Consider the following 17,430-nt stretch of genomic DNA (forward strand, 5'->3'; position numbering starts at 1 on the left):
TGCGCCGTTTTGATGTAAGAAACATGCAGTTTATACATATAGAATAGATGTCGATGGATCTTATATATTTGGTTTCGCGGAAGCCATATTGAAATATTATATATCTTTTGACACATCGACAGCTATGATGAATCTAATCTAATCTAATGATACTTCATACTTATGTTAAAATCCGTTCAGCCATTAAGGCTGCAGAGAGGACCAAATACATAAACCTCTTACGAGCAGTCGGATTAAAATAATAAATGTGCTGGCATGTTCACAAAATGCTCTCTTAACCACTTTTAAAGATAAAAGGACTTAAGCGACATGTATTATAAACGCAAAACTCGAGTCTGCTGCGTTAAGTGTAAGCTCAAAATATCTCAGTAGGTTCAGACAGTTTCATAGATGCGAGTTTGTTTAGGGTATTGTATGTATTTCCTAGAACACAGTGGGCGAACTGTGCGTGTGAGTGTTCTTGTTATGTTTACTTAATTACGTAGCACCCACGGATTGCAGTGACCCTTCATTAGTGAACTGTTAATTGCATATTGCATATGCAAGATAGTCCATGAATGCATGTTTCATTTCTGGATTTTGTTCTTTATTTTATAGCCTTGTTTTAAAATGAATGAAAATATTTTACTCCAGAGATACTTACCTACTTTTTATTTACCTAATAAAAGTGTCACATTGGTAAACATTTTTAATTAAATGAAAGGGACAAAAAATAAATTAGTTTATTGCCACTTGAAAACTGTATATTGCCACAAAAAACTGTATCGACTGTATCTTTAGTTCGCGTATGAACATGAAGTCGGGGCAGGTATAGTATAACAATAAATTAAATCAGACATGAAATCCTGTGTTGCATGCAACCGGTCGATGCAAGTGGCGATTTCGTCGAGAGGCCTTTGTTCAACAGTGGACGTCTTCTGGCTAATGAAGATGATGATGAAGATGATCGAGAAATATGAAGTCACGCTTTTGATGGGTTACACTTTGATATCGAATGAAAACATATGTGTCAACTTCATTCAAATAATTCTGAAAAGCTTTTACAGGGGTGTTTAGACAGCAACATAAAATTTTCTGTGTATTACAGATATTAGTATTGACTAAATACTCTATTTTATTATAGAAAATACTGCCACAATCTTTATTAAAAAGAAAAAGGCTAAGAAAAAAAAATCTAAATTGATGGCCAACCTTCAGTAATTGAAGAAACACCACAAGAAGAAACAAAAAAAACATAACCATATAATACTTCTCACTGTGTTTTGATTGGTAGTTAATAATGGTAATGGATGGTGGTACGGAGCCTTTCGCTTGCTAAGCTATCTTGGCGGGTTTCAAATTTCCTCAACGGGACCCTGAAATTAGAGTAAGTATTTGAACAATTGATTCGCCGAGTGAAACCGACTTAGATACTCACTTTCTATTGCGCAGGCGCGATGAAAGTGATATTTGCATCGTCTGCACGCGAATACTTGTGAATTGTACTGCACATACTTATTAATTTCAGCGCCATCTGTTAGTTAGCACGGTACTCGAAGTCGTTGAAAATAAGTTTGCACCTCCTTCCTAAGATATGATTCAGGTGCAAACCAAACTCAATCGAGTGTGGAATTTTTATAGCCTATAACCTGGCCGGAGATTTTATCAACTGATTGATAAAGTTTGCATTAAAATCCGTTCAGCCGTTTTCACGTGATGCGCGGTCAAATAAACAGACAAAGATTCTAAAACTTTTGAAACGTTATCAATTCTTAGTAACCCCAGCCAACTTTTTTTTAATATCTTCCTTTTCCTTCAGTACAGGCTTTCGACCCTCATCAGCTTTATAATATGCTTAGATTATTATGTATAGAAGATGTATAGATAGGAAACAGTCAGTGGAGTGTCCAGTAGTACCCGTAACAGTCACCCTCTTGTTTAGGTTGTCAATACAATCTTGTACGGTCATGGACCTCAATTCATAAGCCACCATGGAATTATTTCACAGTAAACGTCATAGTGACATCGCATTAAATAACAAAGGAAAATCGTAATAACTTTTCCTTTGTAAAGGTTTCATGGTGGCCCTTGAATTAAAGTCCTTGACCGTACCATTTAATTAAAGAAAGGGGATTCCCCGATTTCATCATTGGTACCATCAGCCAAATTAGTAGTCTATCAATTTTTAAACTAGTTCCTATAAAATGAATTCGCTAAAGAAGAACTTTCAAGTTGACAGATACGTCTATTGGTATTATTGTTTTATGACATGCAAACGATTATCAACTTTAGGGTGGTAGACCACATATTTGGCTGATGATACTACGAGTACCTATGAGTAATGGAAAATGCTAATTCTAAACAGTCTCAATCGTTAGTGCGAAAAATGAAATATATTATTATCTAGATATTATTTAGTATCCTAACTAATTAAAACAAAAATGACAAATTAAATAAAATAACAAATCAAACCACAAATAAACACAAATAATCAAAAGAAACCAAACAATGTCAAATAAAACTAAATTAAACACACGTCAAAATAAAAGAAAAAAAAAATAGAGTACAAAATAAGACCTAAACTATTACAAGCTAAAGACTACCATTCCGCGTCGGACCCGGCTCAAAAGTGCCCATAACGCCAGCAGCATTTCCTCGCTGTATGGCCAGCGCTACCTGCTGAAGCAGGTAAGGTACGATCCGGAACGGGGGTCGCAACCCCTGTCCCAGCCTACGACCCAGCTCCCACACCCTGCAGGTGGTAGGACCTTGTGCAAGGTCCACCCAGATTGCAACCACCATTTGCTCGCTAATCCTACCGTGAAGCAGCAGTGCTTGCACTGTTGTGTTTCAGCGTGGAGAGTAAGACAACCGGTGAAATTACTGGCACGTGAGGTATCCCATCTTAGGCCTCTAGGTTGGCAACGCGTCTGCAATACCCCTGGTGTTGCAGATGTTTCTGGGCGGTGGTGATCTTTTACCATCAGGAGACCCACTTGCTCGTTTACCATCCAGACGAAAAAAAAAACACCTAAGATTTGGCTTCAGCCCCCCAAGGACCTGCCGTTTCGACCGCAAAAGGCACGAAGACATGAGTATTCAAAGCTGAGTATTTGAGGTGCTTAGACCGCGCGGCATTCAGTATTATTTATTATGGAATTATGCCGCCCGGGGTGGTTAAGCGCGTTGATGTCTTCTATACTAGACGCGGACAAGTTCATCAATTATTGAATTTGCAATACAAGGACAGTCACGCTTTACTTAGTTTTAGTACCTGCTTTTTACAACTTTTATTCACGCATTAAAATAATAAACTAAATGTACTAAAAAAACCACCTCCTCAAAGTAATGTCTGATTCAATAAATTAATCATAAACTATATAATTGCTTATAATAATATCATCATCATCCCAGCCTATATACGTGCCACTGCTGGGCACAGGCCTCCTCTCAGAATGAGAGGGCTTGGGCAGTAGTTCCCACGCGGGCCCAGTGCGGATTCACACACACCATTGAATTGCTTCGCAGGTTTGTGCAGGTTTCCTCACGATGTTTTCACCGTAAAGCTCGTGGTAAGGTTGAGAGGCCATAGGTCAAACCACTCGGACACCACGGCTTTTTTTATAATAATATAAACATTTCAAAATATTGTGCAACTGACTTACATGCATCATCAAGAAACAATATGGCTTACATTAACTTAATTCTCCAATACCAACGTTTTTATTTACACAAAATTAGTTAAGTAATTAGAAAGTCATGATCATAATAAAACAATAAGGGGCTGTTTCACCATCCATTGATTAGTGTTAACTGGCGGTTAGGTGTGATGTCGTCTCTATTTATTTTGTTCGAATTCACCGTCGGTTAACGCTAATCAATGGATGGTGAAACAGCCCCTAAGCATTATGTAAATAGTAGGTAAATACAAATCTACTGACAAACTTTTTTTGTCCATTTTTATTTATCAAAAGCTATAGAGGAATTGATAATAATAGGGGGGAGATTTCATTTATGACGTCAACTACTGATCAACGAATCTACGGATATTACATTTAGGGGCTGTTTCACCATCCATCGATTAGTGTTAACTGGCGGTTAGGTGTGATGCCGTCTCTATTTGTTTTGTTCGAATAGACGGAGATGGCATCACATTTAACCGTCGGTTAACGCTAATCAATGGATGGTGAAACAGCCTCTTAATGAGCTTTATGATGAAGGAAGACATTATGAGGAAACCTGCATAAACCTACAAAGCAGTTCAATGGTGTACGTGAAAGGCCATTGGATTACTGAAACAAAAAGCACTGGGATATTGAAATTGAAAAAGCGTGATTTTTTTTAAACAAATAGCTGAACCGACTACAAAAACCCATGTTTTTTTTTGTTATAAATCTTTTTTTCCCGCTTTTTAGTGTTAATAATCTGAGATACAATAGTTTAATATCAACTGCTCGTCACCTTTTACGAAAGATTGCTTTTTACGATACAGAGACGTTCATTATTGAGGAGTGCTTCACCACCCGTTTTATCATAATATGCATTATTATGCATGTAGGAGTGATTGAAGCCCAATATATATATGTAGGTGAGGTAGACGACTATAGTTCCACTCCTGCTGGCTCGTGCTGAGGCACCGACTTCAAACTAGTAGAAAATTATTTTCAAGATTTTATAAGTCGGGTCCATTTATTGTTATTTTTTTTAAATTTACATTAGCAAACTAGTTTAAGCGTAGCGTTCAATAATTCGTGAACCGACAATTTAAAAAGAAAATAAACCTAACCTATCAACAAATAAATAACAAAAATATTATGGAACAACAACTATATTAAAAATTTAAAATTATTTACAACAAATTTATTTAAAAAAAATGTGGAGTGGTGATAGGTAAATGAGTGAGTATGAATGTTAGTATTGAGGTGGAATCGAGTTCGGAAGTAGACCGACGGAGACCGGACACCGAAGATCGAAGACCGAAGATTGAAAAGGCAGCTTAGGTACATAATATGTAGCTTGCAAAACGACAGTTCAATCACGAAAATCCCACCTGTGTCATAAACGATCATCACATCATCATCCCAGCCTTTATACGTCCCAGTGCCGGACTGCTGCTGCTTCTCTAAGAAAGAGAGGGATTGGACCGTAGTTCCCACGCGGGCTCAGTGCGGATTGGGAACTTCATACACACCATTGGATTGCTTCGCAAGTTTCCTGACGATGTTCTCCCTCACCGTAAAGCTCGTGGTCCATTTCAAATGTAGGTAATTTCGTACATGAACTTAGAGGTGCACCGGGGTTTGAACCTACGATCCTCTGCTTGAGAGGCCATCAAACCACTAGGCCACTACCACTGCTTCTACACAATCCATCAATACTAATATTATAAATGTGAGAGTGTGTGTGTTTGTATGTATGTCCGTCTTTCACGTCGAAACGGAGCGACGGATCGACGTGATTTTTGGCATGGAGATAGTTTATGGGCCAGAGAGTGGCATACTACTTTTTATCCCGGAAAATGCAGTTCCCGAGGGAACAGCGCGTGATAATTGGATTCCACGCGGGCGAAACTGCGGGCAACAACTTGAAAATATAATTAAAAACGCAATAAAAACTTAATCACTGTTACCTTATTACGGAGCCGCTTTTTATTTCAGTTCGCGTCAATTTAACGATTGCGTAATTATTACGTAGTCCTAATTTTTGAGAATAATGACGCATGTAATGTTACTTTATGTTGGCGTTAGTAGTATGTGAATGCAACTTTCAGGAGTTACGAGTATGTATGAGAAGAAATTTTAACAACGGAAGTACCTACTGTAATTAAACAATAGATCTATATTTTGAAAGAAAAAGCAGCCAAAGAATCATAAAACTAGGGTCTCTAGCTTACACTTTTGTTTTTATCGGTTTTGAGACACTGGAACCTCAAGGTCCCGGCGGTCCGGCGCACACAAGCTGATTAAAGAAGTGCAAAGTAATTGCCCGTAGGTGCAAAATAAATTAGACGACATTAATACAAAACAACACAAATATACTTTATCGAGCACTACAAATCAATACAATCTATCCTATCTAGTCTAGTCTTATCGCTGAAAAGTGGGTGGCGGGCATAAATATACAGGGCAAACGAAAACAATAATATTAATAATGTAATACATGAATACATATGTACTAGAACAATAACTTTGCTCCGCGACCTTAAACGTAGCTATCCGCAAAGTAACGCCTGATTCAATATATTTTATAGGTACTAATACTTAAGTACATAAAATATCAATAAAAAATATCAACAGGCCGTATGTAAGAAAATACAAAATAAACAAAACAAAATATTGAGACACAAGAGAACCGAAGACCGATAGTAAATACCTAGGGGTGTGAAATTGGGAGCCATGATGAGATTATTTTAAATAGAAACTGATTTAGCTTTACTCACTATCAGAGGAAGAGAATTCCACGGGCGAATTGAAGAATTTGTGGGAAAGTTATGATACTAGGGTTTAGCCTGCTGAATCCTGACATTTTTTAACAAACTTAGTGCTTAAGACCTAGACGTGGTTCACGTGAACTACCATGAGTTTACAGTGACGTAAATTATTTGTAGAGGCGCTGTACAATTCTCCATATTACTTATGCCGTTGCTATCCAGTACGGTCACTGTAAACTCATGGTAGAGGTACTGTTGTATGTAATAGAGCTGCCAGATACACTCGGAATTCCGTTTCGGAATTCCGTAAATACATCACATACGTAAGTTTATTTCAATTCCGAACGCACAGGCCACCATATGGAATGCCGAATCCGAGAAAACTTCGGACGGAAAACTACACTGCTTGTATGTGGTAGGTCCATACATTTGTATGGATTTACTGCGTTCGAAATCCAGAATTGGAATTCCGAATCGAAATTCCGAAACGGAATTCCAAGTGTATGTGGCCGCCCTTAGTAACGTGTCCGTACAGATAAAGTCGACATTCCATATTCGAAAAATGACTTAAGTCCCATATCAATTCTGTCCACTACTACACATACAAGAGAGGAGAGATTTCCCATACAAAAACTGTCATTTGATTGCGATTTTTTACCTATACTCACTCGATGATATAGTCATGCATTAATATCTCCCACAGCTGAGCGTGAAAAAATATCTGACATGTTTTACCGATAGAATGGTACAATCACCATCATCAATATCTGCCACAGCGGAACGTGCAAAAATATCTGAAACATCCTTCCGGCCCTAGATAAAGAGCCGTATCAGATATTTATGCACGCCTTCTAGTTTCAAATGTTAATGCGCTGACTGTACCTGCCATTCGACAGTCGTAAAAATCGGTGCATTGGTACAATTTTATAGCTCAAATGAAATGCTTGACAAGTTGTTAAGATTAATTATTTAGAGCTGTAACTGTCTTTTACTGCACTCGTATTTCAGTACTTTCGAATGGTACTTTCAACTGATATGTTTTCAAAAATCGACCGCTTGTGATTTCAGTTGGGCAGTTAAGTTATATATTACTTAAATAAAATTAATGATTAAAAATAATAAGAAGCTAAAAAACAAACAACACTTTATACTGAAATTTGGGTGTCATAATCATAATTATCAAACACATTATAAGAATATTAGCATCAACATTTTTAATTCGCAATTCAACCCCTAATTGCCGAACGCAAAACTAATTAATGGAAACTTCGTAACTTAATTACAAATTAATTGACTGAACAATTTGGTGCATTAGTATATCCTAATTTCCTTGCCAAACACGTCCGATAATATAACAGGATCTGAAGTGTTCCGACTTGATATGAGTGAAGAGAGTGACCGCATGCCCTGAGGTATAAGAGCGACAGCGATAAAACATAGGCCAGCCTTTCGCCGAGACGCTTGCTGGCTAAGAATCGAATACAAAAACTGTTATTCTCAGTGCGACTGAGTGTGCGGTGCGGGCAGTTCAATATTTAGAGTCACATTATAGTGACATTTTATTATATAATAGTGTATTATAATTTTCAAAAGATGGCGTTTAAGTCGAGTATAGGGATTGTTATCCTAGGGTGCCTAGTAGGTGAGTAACGCCAAAGCGAAATGTTATTCCGCTGATTTGCTTTTGTTTTTAAGCGCGCTTCTTACGCTAGCTGGGTATATAGAAAGTTGTTGACATTTATAGTATATCTTACGTATTAATATACCTATCATATGATATGGTGGTTTGCGCCCTTTATGTGTTCATAGCTCAATACAAGTGGCCCATTTGAGTGACCTTTAATTTTATTATTCAAGACATTCATTATTTACAAAGAGATTGACCTTGTATTCTAGATATGCAATTCCTAGAACGGGCACGGCATTCAGCTACGAATATAAATAAGAGGCCACTTTATATCGAATACCCGCGTCTTTGTAAACCAGTTTAAACATAAATAAATTAAGTAAAGTGCTATTGCTATGCGTTAAAAGTTTCGATTTAAAATTTTACGAAACCAATGCCAAAGTAATAACTGTCACGAGTTGTTAAGAATGAGGCAATTTTCGCGTTTTTTGGTAATAACTTAGAAATATGCATAAAATTTTGATAGTTTGTGGTTGTGATAGTTGGGTAAAGGTAATTTATCTTCTAGTATGCAAATGCACTGCGCAATGTCGAACTTGAAGACGCATCAAATCTAAATATGCCTCACTGGCTTATAACCGCGGCTTTGCTTCTTCTCTACCTTGTGAGAATTTTCGAAGATCTTTTCTTAGTACACTTTCATGATTCTCAGGATATATCCGCCAAATTTCAAATTACTAGCTCCTGAACTTATCCTGTGCCTTTTCGTTTGTTTCAAATTTCGAGGCACTAGCTCTTGAACTTTATCCTGTGCCTTTTCGTCTGTTTCAAATTTCGTGACAATATCTCCTGCACTTTATCCTGTGCCTTTTCGTGTTTCAAATTTCGAGTCACTTATCTCCTGAACTTTATCCTGTGCCTTTTCGTCTGTTTCAAATTTCGAGTCACTAGCTCCTGTACTTTATACTGTGCCTTTTGCCTGTTTCAAATTTCGAGTCACTAGCTCCTGTACTTTATCTTGTGCCTTTACGTCTGTTCCAAATGTCGAGTCACTAGCTCCTGTACTTTATCCTGTGCCTTTTGTCTGTTTCAAATTTCGAGTCACTAGCTCCTGTACTTTATCGTGTGCCTTTACGTCTGTTCCAAATGTCAAGTCACTAGCTCCTGTACTTTATCCTGTGCCTTTTGTCTGTTTCAAATTTCGAGTCACTAGCTTCTGTATTTATGCCTGTGCCTTTACGTCTGTTCTAAATGTCAAGTCACTAGCTCCTGTACTTTATCCTGTCCCTTTTCTTCTGTTTCAAATTTCAAGTCACTGGTTCCTGGACTTTTTACTGTGCCTTTTCGTCTGTCAAATTTCGAGTCACTGGCTCCTGTACTTTATACTATACCTTTTGTCAGTTTCAAATTTCGAGTCACTAGCTCCTGTACTTTATCCTGTGCATTTTCGTCCCACATATAGTATAATAGATTGGTCTTATCCTAACATAATTGTCACTGTTGTCCTTGTATTCAGCTTGCAAGCAAGCGTACAGATATTTCATTATATAAGCTAAAGATGATTGTTTAATTTAATTAAAATAAAAAGTAATAATTGTCTAAACATAATGTCAATAATATTGCCTATAATTGAAGTAGTCCTTGACACTATAAAAACACTTATTGCGGATTTGCTTTGTATCTATCACTAAGGCCGTCTTGCAGGAAAAAATAAATCTAGATTTAGCAGTTAAACCTGGCTTAAGATTGACAGTTCCATTCATTTTGACACTACTAAACTAAGGTTAACACTAACTCGAGATTTATGGGTTTCCAGCAAGTAGCCATAAATTGCTTCGCAGATAGTGACAAATTTTAATTCGCCGAAAACTCATGGTAAATTTCAAATGTAATTTCGCACATACTAAACCACTTAGCGGTGCGCCCCAAGTTTAAACCCACGACCATTTACGAGGCGAAATTACTCGTCACCTTTTACAAAACTTTGTTTTTTCCAGTGCAGAGACGTTCATTATTGAGGCGTCCTCCTAGTGTTTCACCATCCGTTCCACTTCACCGTATGCATTGCGACGAGCATAAATTGCTTAGCAACTGCATAATATTTGTTATTGTTTAGCTCTTGTGGCCAACTGTAGTCTTCCTCATGAGTTCCATTTCACCAAATTGTCATTTCCAATAGTAGATGAAGAATTCCCTCAATTTCCCAACGGATTCGGTTTCCCCTCATCAGATTCTTACTTGGTGATAATGGAACCTAAGTAAAAGTAATTCGGATTGATAACCTCTTTTTTGAAGTCGGACTTTAAAAAAATTTGGTCTCACACACTCGTGTATGTAAGTGTAATATTGATATATAATTAAAATTTTAAAAGCGACATTCAATTAACGCTCTTCCTTCATCACTATTTTTGAGTCGTTTTAATAGACGCCATAGGCATATAATTTGCTATTCCGTTTGGCTATATTTTTACCCGTTCCAAGTATTTCGTCTCCCCGTTGATCTATTATTCAAATATTAAGTATTTCAACTCTCTATACCAGCCTGAGGAGACTGCTCTCATCGTATAGTGTGGCAAAAGTTGTGTTTTGTCGGCATTTCGTTCTGGCAACTGTTGAGAAAGAGTGAAATCAGCGCAAATATTGTTGCTTCACGTTCTTTGTCAGCCTGGCATGTTTGGCATACATTAGGCAACCGATTGATTTAAGCTAGATACACGAGGTGTTAAGTATATATACTTATAGTAGGTACATAATTTGAAACTTTCATCATCATCATTATACACGTCCCACTGTTTAGCACAGGTTTCCTCACAGATTGAGCCTCAGACTGTAGTTCCCACGCGGTCCTAGTGTGAATTGGGAGCTTAACATATGCCACTGAATCGCCCGAGACTGAAAAACTGCCAGAGTGCAATAGAATGTTATAAATTTTCATTTGGACCACGAACCACGTATACTTATTTAGTAGTAGTTACGATTTTTGGATCTATTTAATGGTTCAGTGACAAAATGAATTGACACGGAAGCTGATGATGTTGCCACATCAGTCACACTCTGCTCAATGTTCGTGTCACACTCGACAAGTGGCATGGGAAGTGGGAACGAAAGGCAGCAGAGGGGCTACTACGAAATTTGCAAATCGAAGTTCATATCGCACCGTCACTTTCACTCGCGTATTAAATGATATAAGCGTCAGCAGGACGGCAACCATACGAAGTTCGAGTTTTGCACTTCGTGGTATAGGGCTAGACGTATTGTGGCAACGTTACTCGTCATGCTGTACAACATGCTACACGTCATCCCGCACAACATGCCACTCATCATACCCGTAGACTCTCTCGTTATGATGCGCAAGAGACAGGGCGTGTAGCTCGAGGATGTAGTGTGTGGTTGTCACAAAGTGAAAAGTAGTAAAAGAAGTGCGAGTCGTAAAGTGTGACGCAGGGGTGAAAGAAAGGTATAGAAAAGCTTGGCCTTTGGTTTCATTGTGAACATTGAGGAGCAGGAAGTCTGCGCGCGCAGCTGTCAATGCGAGCCGCTTTTGCAGGAAATGGCCGTCGACGGTCAGACTCGATCACGAATAACAGACAGATATAATTTTATCACATTTATTGAGACTAAAAAAATACTCTACATATGTTGCAGGTTCAAATATAGGTAAATGACCTGTTGTACGTATTAGTAGTAGAGCCTAGAATTAATATGGGACTTAAAATCATTTTATAGTTTCGCCATGTCTGTCCGCGGCTACGCTCAGAGACCATTCGTACTAGAAATCTGTAATTTGGCATGAATATGAAGCCGTGGTGGCCTAGTGGTTTGACCTATCGCCTCTCAAGCAGAGGGTCGTGGGTTCGAACCCCGGCTCGCACCTCTGAGTTTTTCGAAATTCATGTGCGGAATTACATTTGAAATTTACCACGAGCTTTGCGGTGAAGGAAAACATCGTGAGGAAACCTGCACAAACCTGCGAAGCGATTCAATGGTGCGTGCGAGGTTCCCAACCCGCACTGGGCCCGCGTGGGAACTATGGCCCAAGCCCTCTTGTTCTGAGAGGAGGCCTGTGCCCAGCAGTGGGACGTATATAGGCTGGGATGATGATGATGATGATGAAGGCTGGTGCCTGGCAGGCACTTTATTCTAAAAAAGCAAAAATTGTAAGCCCTGTTGGGTGAACATTCGAGCGTTTTGACCGCTCGGTTAAATGTCATTACCATCCCACGTTTAAATATTAGCACAATAGAAGGACAAGTCACATGAATTTTGATAAAGCCAGATTAAGGATCGGTATTGTCTTTAGTTTTCATCTAGACACGCGGTAGCGTGTCAAGCCAAGTTCAATAAAAAATTAACCTAGAACATTACTTTTTTTAATAATACTGGCCGAAACGGTAACAAAAAAAAAACGCTGAATACTCTACGGGCTACTACGAAATTAGAAAATCGAAGTTCGTGTCGTTACGTCCCTCTGACACTTATACTATTTAATACAAGAGTGAGAGGGACGGTACGATACGAACTTCGATTTTCAAATTTCGGAGTTCTGTTACTTACCAGATAAGATAGATAAACAAGTAGGATCCTTGTAACCAATCCCGATCTGCCTCTAAGATGGTGATGATGTATATTTTAATAATTATTGATGTATTCCCAGTGCTGGCATCCTCTGCACTACCAAAGACCTCAAAACGCAAGGCTGCAAGCCCGCCGGCAAGAGCGCAGGAGGCGGACAGAGATGCAGAAATCACAAATTCTTGCCCGGACGACGGCTTCTTCGCAGACGCAGAGCAGTGTGACAAATATTATGAATGCAGGTAGGACAATTTTCTGCATTTGAATTTTCTTTCATTTGGTAACCCTAATTGATACAATTTTTTTCTCTCTCTACATTTTTTCGCAGGCACGATTTTTATAAATCCTATGTCATTTCGACAGTTATTACAAATCTCATGATACCTCATACATAAATGATTATGTTGAAATCCATCCAGGCATTTAGGCTATACTTAGAGAGTGCCAAAGATTCGATGCAATTTCGTTCGAAAAACAAACTCATTCGGACAATTGGGTAAATAAAAAGCAATCCAAAGGATCATTTTGTTGTCCATCTGTCTGTTTTTCTCGGGAAAGTTGTAATTAATGTCAAATACTCCTGACTCACAACGCAGACAGAATTTTAACCCAGTTTTTCAGTTTTCTGTATAATTTTTCAAACATTTTCTTACATAATGTACAACCTTGTCTAAAAAATAATTAATGATATTATTGCAGCCGTTTTCAAATATTGCAAATACAAACATTCGGCAATCGATTTCCGTTAAATAAGTAGAAGATTTATTAATACGATTGCACCTACTCGAGTAACTGCTAATAAATCAAAATATTCCTTAAACCCACTCCGTGTTCACATTATCCTGCATTTTTTCAAGTCAACGCACGACTGACTCATTCTCAGAAGTTCAAAATCACAGTAAACATTTTCGGTTAAGAGTTAAGATTTAAATAATTTTCCTTAAGCAGATATTTTTAAACACCTTCTAACTTCGTGGTAATGACTTCACAGAAACGGCGAAATCATCGAGAAGCTCTGTCCCGATGGCATGGTGTTCAATGACTACAATCCCGATGACGAGAAGTGTGATCTGCCATTCAATTTGGACTGCTCACAGAGGCCTAAACTACGTGAGTATCTATTACCTAGTATTAGTAGTAATATTGGTATTACAGTCAAGTGTAAATATATCGTAACGGCCAAAGTTACAAAAATATGCATACACGACATTAATGTTAAGGACATAAAGTCGTGTAATTATACATATTTTTGTAACTTTGGCTGTGTCGATAGCTTTGCACTTGACTATACTACGTAGTATAAGGGCTTTGAGCTTAGTTATAAACGATGAAAAATCAAGCCAACAGTTGAAATCTTTCTCGTAAGTTATCTTTATTCTACGGTTCAACGACATTAAGCAAATTCTGCCTAGACATTTCTTATAGCAAACTTACTTACTTACGAACTTATTCAGTTTACTTACCGACTTTCAATAGTTCATAAAACGAATATGAATTCAAGTATTCCGAAATCATCTTTGCAAATCCTGATTTAAAATAGTTGTATTTAAAACCTAAATGGGGCGAGTTTGCTCAATGTAACTCGACAATGCTATTAATAAAACATCATCTACATAGAACTTAGTTATCGCTATCGAGAACTTTGAAGCTTTCTGAATCATAAAAGTGTTCTATATCCTTCTTTAAGTTCCCCCTCTCTCTTTACCAAAATTCATCAAAATTGGTTTCATCAAAATTCAGTAGTTTAGGCGTGAAACTGCAAAAAAAGAAGGCTGAGTTACAGTAAATCGGGGGGTACGGTAGTGCCCCCGCCAAGACGGGAAAAAAAGAAGGCGGGACATTTCATTTTAGAAAAAGTTGTAGATTTCCTTCTTGTAGTACTGGAACTTTATCGTCAGGGTTTTATTAGCTTGGATTAAGATACGAGTACCAAAGCACATGTTGGTTATGACGTGTCTGATGCACCAAAGCACGGAACGAGCCATTGTACCTACAACTGCGGGTCGACTCAGAAACAACTTTCCAATCTCAAGGGGAGCGGGACCTTGGACCGGCGTCCATTGTAGTTCTTTATGTTAATTAGCTGGTCATTATTTGCGCTGAGACATTTTTAAATGCATGAGACAAATGGCCTTTACCCGCGGCTTTGATCGCATAAACCATTGTCAAGCAGATGAATGGAAATACCAGATTTTTTTTAAATACTTTAAAAATATTTATTTCATATTTTTTAAACTGAATAAGAAACGGTTCAACAGTTTTAGAGAAAAATTATATCAGATAAACAAACGCACAATCTCTTACGCGTATCGTTCTCCTTTAAGTCTTGGCACAAAAAGGAAATCCAACTTTGACAGCTAGGCACATTCGTGTTTAGAAAATTTTAAGCTTTTTTTTTTTAACAGAGGAGCCAAAGCCAACGTTGCACTGCCCCCGTATGAACGGGTACTTCTCTCACGAGGACCCTAAAGAATGCGGGATATTCTACTACTGCGTCGACGGCAAATTCAACATGATCACATGCCCAGATGGCCTGGTGTATAACGAGAGGACTGGTATTTGTACCTGGGCCGATGAGGCTAAGAAGAAGGGATGCGGAGCTGCTGGTAAGATTTTTTTCCAGCATATTAATTATTGTATCATGCTGATGAGCAGCGGTATCGACAGCTTCAGATCTGGCGCTATCTATTAGCTTTTGGTCATCTTTCTGGTCTTCAAAGTTCTTTTCCCAAAAATGTCCGTAAAAGTTGACATTATTCTTTACATATCAGAAGGTGAAGTGCATAGTTTATGGTCAGCGAAAAATTAAAAAGTTAAAAAGATTGCAGGCGCGCTAGCTCGACAATAATTAATTAGCGCGCCTGCAATCAGTCACTTTTTTTTAAAGTTACAAAGGCCATGAAAATGTTGGCACAAGTCGTATACAGCCAAGTCTAATGGCCGGTATCAGATATTTTGTTGGAACTCCGGACTTTTTCTATTGGGTCTGAAATAGCTTGTGGTGTTTTCGGTGGAAAAATACACCTGCAGTTTATTTTTAATGAAATAAGGCGGGAAAGCATAAGAAAAATAATTCGAATAAAATTAAATGTTATGATATATTTTGAGATAAAGTTTAGTCTATTTCAGAATTATTCATCATTTTTGAGAAAAGCTTTATATTAGTCTCGGCTGGAATAGCAATTACTGGCTTCGTATTAGTTACTCGTCCGTTTAATACTCATACTCAGACAGCAATTGCCTACTTCCAGGCCACGACAATAATCTACTATTAAAGTCCTCTTTTTGTTAAAACCATTTTCTAAGTAATAGCAATGTCCGTTCATCAATTGTATGCGCCATACAACACAATAATCTGTTCCAGATGTCTTCAAGTTCGACTGTCCGGCTGTCAACGAGACCTTCGGTCTCACGCACCCTCGGTACGCCGACCCCGATGACTGCCAGTTCTTCTACGTCTGCATCAACGGCAACACGCCGCGCCGCTCAGGTTGCAAGCTCGGACAGGCCTTCGATGACGTCAGCAAGAAGTGTGAGTGGGCGAGGAAGGTGCCTGAGTGGTAAGTTAATGAACATTATCCAGCAAGCTTTCAGGATTCCGTAAGCCTTACAAGGAACCCTTATGATTTCATCCTGTCCGTCCGTCCGCGGCTTAGCTTAGAGACTGCTAGTACTAGTAAACTGTAATTTGGCACTATCGCAGATAATAATACATAGGTTTTACAAATTAAAGAGTAACGCTTAATATTGTATGCTATTGCCCACTATTACGTACGTCTGTACGCTATTCCTCTGCTAATAATTGGTTTATCACTATCTAAGTATATGCAATTTTCCGGCATAAAAAGTATTTTGTGTGCTAATCTAGGCTTCAAACTGTCTGTGTGCCAGATCTCATTAAATCCGTCAAGAGCCGTCCAAATCCTTCCAAACATCTTCACAAACTTTTACATTTATAATATTAGTAGGGTAGTATTCGATAGAATTTGTCACATTACGAGTATTACTACGGACCCTATACTGCACTTGACCAGACAGTTGACGCAGTTGGTCCGTTTTTGTGCAATAACAAGGACCTGCGTAATGTAACGCCTGATTTATTCAATCCAATGCTTACTACCCTCTCAACACCAACACCGGATACTTATATCCTCCAGAAAGAACCTACAATGTAAAGTGCAAAATTAATGTGAAGAGTTCAAAAGTAGCCCCAAATGATTTAAGTAAATATATAAATACATGGCTGTGTCGCCAGTCCCTTTTTCTTCGAACTTGACTGGACACACTGCCATGTCTCTAGTTCTTCACGCCATGGCATAAGTTTTAAACTAGGTTTAACTTCGATTTGAAAAGACTGTCTTTGAAATCTCACACTTCTGACTAACTTTTTCCCCCTCAGCGCGGACTGGTACAAGGGACAGCTGACTGATGCTGAGTTGGATGCTTTGGAGAACCCACCCACCCAGAAGCCCAAGACTTCAGGCTCGCAGCCAAGCCGCCGCAAGCCCCAGCGCCCTCATAAAGGCAAAGCGGTCGAAGAAGAGCCCTCGCAATAAATGTGTTTAGTTTAACTTATTTGTTTTATTCCGTCTCAGCTCCCAGAACCCAGTTTACACACTAACTCCAACCGGATGTTAAGTGAAATATAAAACAATAAGGTACTAATAATTTAATGGATGTTATCTTAAATAAAAAATGTTTTTATATGATTTTAAATGTTATCCTTTTCATTTTACGAACAAACTAACTTAAAATATTTCCAACAATCCTGTGCATTTAACAGACAAGATGTTTAACACTTTCAGCCAAGTGAACATCGATG

The 17,430-nt window shown here is 38.3% G+C and overlaps 1 protein-coding gene across 1 annotated transcript; it reads left to right on the forward strand.

Annotated features, from left to right (window-relative positions):
• The first annotated feature begins 7,865 nt into the window (after window positions 1–7,865).
• Window positions 7,866–17,179, forward strand: LOC141445291 (protein obstructor-E-like). The gene is made up of 6 exons (XM_074111093.1): window positions 7,866–8,051; window positions 12,691–12,850; window positions 13,600–13,718; window positions 15,014–15,214; window positions 15,973–16,168; window positions 17,008–17,179. Exons 1-6 carry the CDS (start codon window positions 8,003–8,005, stop codon window positions 17,162–17,164), a joined length of 882 nt encoding a protein of 293 aa, XP_073967194.1. The 5' UTR covers window positions 7,866–8,002; the 3' UTR covers window positions 17,165–17,179.
• Window positions 17,180–17,430: the final 251 nt, after the last annotated feature.

The sequence above is a fragment of the Choristoneura fumiferana genome, chromosome Z, assembly GCF_025370935.1.
Source record: "Choristoneura fumiferana chromosome Z, NRCan_CFum_1, whole genome shotgun sequence".
Lineage (NCBI taxonomy): Eukaryota > Metazoa > Arthropoda > Insecta > Lepidoptera > Tortricidae > Choristoneura > Choristoneura fumiferana.